We start from the raw sequence: 5,428 nt of genomic DNA, 5'->3' as shown, positions 1-5,428 counted from the left end.
TCCTCCTCCTCTTCCTCCTCCTCCTCTTCCTCCTCCTCCTCTTCCTCCTCCTCCTCCTCTTCTGCCCCTTCTTCTTCCTCCTCCCCCTTCCTCCTCCTCCTCCTCTTCCTCTTCTTCCTCCTCCTCCTCTTCTGCCCCTTCTTCTTCCTCCTCCCCCTTCTTCTTCTTCCTCCTCTTCCTCCTTCCCTCCCCCTTCTCCCTTCCCCCTCCCCCTCCTTCAAAGCTGACCTGCCCTTCCCCATGGTTGATTTTCCCCTCTACTTTTCTGAGTCTTACCAGGCTCAATGCCTCCCCTGCACCTCTCAGTCCACAGGGCCTAGGCCTAGTTTCTTATCCAGGCTTCCCAGCAAGCTCTGATCCTTGAAAACAAGCCCCAGCCTAGCCCCTCTTCGCAGAGCCCCTTGCTGGCGTCAACGCCGGCCAGCCGCAGCAGTGAATCAGGTTGCTAAATTCTCCCTCTTGGTCCTACATTCTGCTGCAGAAATACTTCCCTCACTCCAGGCTGTCTCCGTGAGGCTTCCCACACACGCCTCAGCTCACCTTGCAGGGGAAGCATGGACCAGACTCAACAGCCTCCCCCTCAATTTCCAGATAGGAAACAAGACAGGCCGACTTGCCTAAGATCAAGCATTCTGCCCAGATCCCAGAAGCCCGGCCTGGAAAAACCCTAGTGCCTGAGTCTGTCCGGATCTCCCTAGTTGCTTCTGTTTGAAAGGGATTCAGTGTGGCCAGGCTGTGTCCAGAACCAGAGCCCCAGCCTTGGGCCATGACGGCAGGCTGAGACCAGGCTCTGTGTCTCTCTGGGCCTGGAGGAGAGGACAGAACTGGTCCCTGCAGATTCCAAGCTAAACACAGGCAGCCATTAATCAATGGGAAAGAAACACTTACAGAGAAGGTGGAGGTGGGGTAAGGGGAGCACCACGTACCAGGCTGTGTGGCCAGTCCATCCCACCAAGTCAGGCGGCGGCCCGCAGCTGCCACCCGCCAGGAACCCCAGATGCCGTAGAGAGAGAATGGCAGCAACAGGATGGACTGAGGCAATTATAGCTCCACAGGGGTTGCTGGGGGGTGGGTGGGTGGGCTCACTGTCAGCTGAGAGCCTTGGGCCCCCAGCTGGCTGTGCCTTAGCACAGTGGCAGGCGGTAAGGGGTGTGTGGGGGCAGGCCAGGAGCCAGGCTGAGGTGCCCAGGGGCTGTTGACCAAAGGACAATGCCCTGTGTGTCTGGTGGGGCCCTGGCTGATGGCACCTCTGCCTGTGGCCTGCGGCTGGCTGACCAGCCAGCACCCACAGCGCCAGTTGAGACAATCAGCTTCGTTTGCCTTGGGGATGGCAAGGGGGTGAGGGTGGAGGAGGAATGGGCTGCTGGTTGGTCAGGAGAGAAAAATGTACTGAGACCAGGTTGGCCCAGCACCAGGGAACACTATCTCCCAGAGAAACAACCCCAGCCACCGCAACCAGCCTCAGGTGAGCTTGGCTGCCTACTTTCTAGCCAGGCAGGGAAACTGAGACCTGGACAAGAAGGAGATTTTCCCAGTATTCCACAGTGAATTAGCAGTGTCATCGGGGCTGGGCTTTGGGCCTGGTTCCTATCCATCCCACACTGTTTGTGTTGGGATATTTTCTGCACCGTTCTAGCCCTCTGTGAACATGTTTCTGAGACTGTGTGCCCCACCCAGGCCAGAGGTGCAGATGCTGACAAACTTCCTAGCCAACGGTTACAGCCTTCATGGAGTACCACTTGCTACCTTCCATGAGAGATCTCCATCCCCCTGCAGGACTGACGACTTATGGCCTTCCTTCTTTCAGCCTCAGTATTATTCTCTGTATAATGGGAGTTACACCCTGGGAAGAGTGATCCCGCACCAACTCCTACGGAAAGTCCACATCTCTTGATGTTACTCAGAAGCACAAAGAAACGAAGCCAGGCGTGGTGGTGCACGCCTTTAATCCCAGCACTTGGGAGGCAGAGGCAGGCAGATTTCTGAGTTCCAGGCCAGCCTGGTCTACAAAGTGAGTTCCAGGACAGCCAGGACTACACAGAGAAANCCTGTCTNGAAAAAAANAAAANAANAANAANAAAAAAAAAAANNAAAAAAAAAAAAAAAAAAAAAAAAAAAAAAAAAAAAAAAAAAAAAAAAAAAAAAAAAAAAAAAGAAAGAAAAGAAATGAGCCATGTCAGAGCTGGCAATGCTTCGCACAGAGTAAGCATTCAACGAATACTTTACTGCTTATTATAAAACGATGCTGTGATAATTATTATGTTTTTTTTATTATAAACAACAGCTGTCTTAGTATTAGGGCTTAGATGTCTCAACACCTCTCCTGTGTACCTCTCAAACCCAGCCTTCTGGATGAGGGGCCACATGCAGCCTTCTTAAATCAGGCCACTGCTTCATGAGGCCAGGTGACCCTTGGGTTCAAGGGGGCCCCAAAAGCTAAACTGACCATCCTCTCTGGCTAAGGCCAGTAACGTTGAGTGAACAGCCAACTGAATGTGAGAATATGTGCAAGCCACGGATCCACTCTCTGGGTGGCAGGAATGGCGTTGGAGGGCAAAGGGGGTTAGTAAGCGGGCCATGTCCCTCAGCCTTGTCTTGCTGAGGGCCGGTCTTGGCCATTTGCGAGAACCAGAGAAGGGAGGAGAACAGGGTGAGAGGCTCCTGAATGTCACAAGATTAATCTGTGTGGGGCAGGTTTCCACAGCATAACTGAAGAGCTGGCTGGTGTGCGAGTTCCTCGGGAGATACCACCATATTTGGTCAAATACTAGACAGGGCTCTGTTTTGTCCTTGGAAACTCCAGAGGGCGGGAGACTCTGAAAATACCTCCTAGGGCAGCAAGCCCCCACCCCCAGCCCTGGCTGTCCCAGCCCCTCTTTAAACAATGAAAGAACCTGGCTAAGGAGTGAGTGCGGGCAGCTTGCATAGTTCTTCGCTTTATTCTGCTGCTACACTGGGGTCCTTAGACAGGGAAGCGGGGGAGGCAAATGAAAGATATATACCTGAATATAGAGGTTCCTCTGCCTTTCAGGACCCCATAAATATCCATTCCTCTTACTTGCTAGTACACACAATTTTTTTTTTTCTCCTGATTTTCTTGAGGATGAAAGAGCAGCTGCCCAGTACCCAGATACGGGGTGTGCTAATGGAGAATCCAAAATAACAGAGCCAGGCAATACAGCCTATGATTGCATCGCTTGGGGAATGGAGGCAAAAGGATCAGGCGTGTGGGGATCTCTTCACCGACACATCAAGTTCAAGGCCAGTCTGGCATACAGAGGCCCAGTCTCAAGGCATAACAGGAAGAGAAGAAGTGTGTTGGTTGATTTCTAGTGTTTTAATCCAGAGATCTTGACATGGGAAACCCAGGAATCTTCATTTTAATACAAACCCAGTCTGGAAGCATCAGAGATCCTTACGGTGCACTCCCCATCCAGGGGTAAAGCTCAGGGTAGGTGGGCCTTCCCAGGTTCACAGGGGCTTGTCCAGGCTCACACAGCACTCATGCTGGAGCCAGAAACAGAGCTAGCTCCCTGATTCTATCCACTGTTCTTCCTTCGATACTTAAACTAGCAGACAGGCTTGGGCCACACTGATCCTTCTTGCTAGTGAATAGTGAGCCGAGGAGCTGGGTCATTCCCGAGAGGCTCAGATTGCTCACAATGGGCCCCAGGGATAGCAGAGGAGTCCTCAGTAGCTTCCCCATTCCTTGGCTGTCTTGGACCAGACAGAAGCCTCCTCCACCAGCCTTGGCTTTAACATCCTACAGAAAGGCCATCTTCTCATAGTGACGTCTGGTGTGTGAACCTGTGGACACTTTCAGAGGTTGGTGCCAGGCCCAAGAGGAAGGAGAAGAAACCAGGACCTGGAGTTTCCTCTTGCCTCGAGTATGAGGATGGGGATGGGGTCCTTGGGTCTTTATGAACACGGGTTAGGAGCACATGTGAAGAAAGACACAGCGGATGGTTGCAGTCACAACCCGCTGAGATCCTCATCGTACTTACCACTAGATGGCACCAACAGAAAGCCGGACAGCCCTGAAGAGCGATAGTGGCTAGTTCTTTCCTCCTGGAATAAAATAGGCTCTGAGGCTAAGCAGGCTCTCCAATGGGTGATGGAGCAAGGCCTGTGCCTGCTGCTCCTGGCTTCCCAGTAACACTGCTGCTGAGAACAAGTGCTAAGGATGTCTTCCACGTCAGAGTAGGGATAGCCAGCCCAGCCTGTGGAGGGCAGTTACTGAGTTTCTATCTGGTGACCCCAAGTACACCCTCCCCTTTGAGCACCTACGATATACAAGGCCTTTAGAATGTGAAACCTAGTTACTATACTCTCAGGAAATAGCAACTATGGAGCGAGAGAGATAGCTCAGTGGATAAAAATGCTTGCCACGTAAATACAAGGGCTTGATAGTTCAATCCCCAGGCCCTCTGGTATACACTATACTCAAGTCCAGGAGGCAGAAACTGGCAGATTCCCTAGAGCTTGCTGGTCAGCCAACCTAGCCTCCTTGGCAAGCCCTTAACCAATGAGAGACCCTGTCTCAAAACACAAGATGGCAGCCAGGTGTGGTGGCACATTCCTTTACTCTCAGTACCTGGGAGGCCGAGGCAGGTGGATTTCTGAGTTCGAGACCAGCCTAGTCTACAGAGTGAGTTCCAGGACAGCCAGGGCTACACAGAGTAACTCTGTCTGGAAAGACAAAACCAAGATGGCTGGCTCCTACGGGATGGCATCTGAGGCTGTCCTCTGGTCGCCTCCACCTACACACAAAGCGGCACACACATTCACACATACATGCACATACACACATGATTAGGAAAGGGGGACAGAGGGAAGGAACTAATGAGGAATAAGAAGTTATTTGTTAGTGCCTGCCTCCTAGGTGCCAGGCAGGGGCTAACACCTTCGAGTATGTTGTTTTATGGAACGATCCCAACACACCTGGACTTTGTTCTCTATTGGTAACTGGGGGTGCTGAGGCTTGGAACGCCCATTTAACCATGTCCCCAAAGTCACAGAAGACACAAAGCAAGTCCACTCTACCCCTATGTCTCCTTCTGTGGTGCAGGTGGAAGACACCGCCCCTAAGTGGAGTGGGTCTGCTCATCAAAGAGGGCCTGTAACACCTCAGCCTCACCTTCCAGTCTCAAACAAGCCAGATGGGGCAAGGTTAGGAGCTCAGAGAAGGAAGTCCAGTCCTTTGAGACCTGAGAACTCTCAAGCTCAGGGGCAGTTTAGCTATAACATGGCTGGCACACAGAAAGCACAATGTGAGACATTGAATCCAACCAGTTGTAACATGGGGTGGAGATGCTGGAACTCAGGGTGGGAGATCAGAGCTGTGGGGGGTCTCCAGAGGAGCAGGTACACCCTCCAGTGTAGTTTGGACTACACAGGTTGGTGGATTTTAGTCTTGGTCCTACCTTCC

General features: G+C 52.1%; 1 protein-coding gene across 1 annotated transcript in view; it reads right to left on the bottom strand.

Moving 5' to 3' along the window:
* Il17b (interleukin 17B) overlaps nucleotides 1-768 on the bottom strand; it is a 4,873-nt gene extending 4,105 nt beyond the window's left edge. The window contains exon 1 of the mRNA XM_029546816.1: nucleotides 541-768. Within this exon, the coding sequence (XP_029402676.1) occupies nucleotides 541-768 (228 nt within the window). The remainder of the gene's footprint in view (nucleotides 1-540) is intronic.
* Nucleotides 769-5,428: the final 4,660 nt, after the last annotated feature.

The sequence above is a fragment of the Mus pahari genome, chromosome 15 (genome assembly GCF_900095145.1).
Source record: "Mus pahari chromosome 15, PAHARI_EIJ_v1.1, whole genome shotgun sequence".
Classification (NCBI taxonomy): domain Eukaryota; kingdom Metazoa; phylum Chordata; class Mammalia; order Rodentia; family Muridae; genus Mus; species Mus pahari.
The sequence above is the reverse complement of the archived record's forward strand: the minus strand, read 5'-3'. Positions and strand labels throughout refer to the sequence as shown.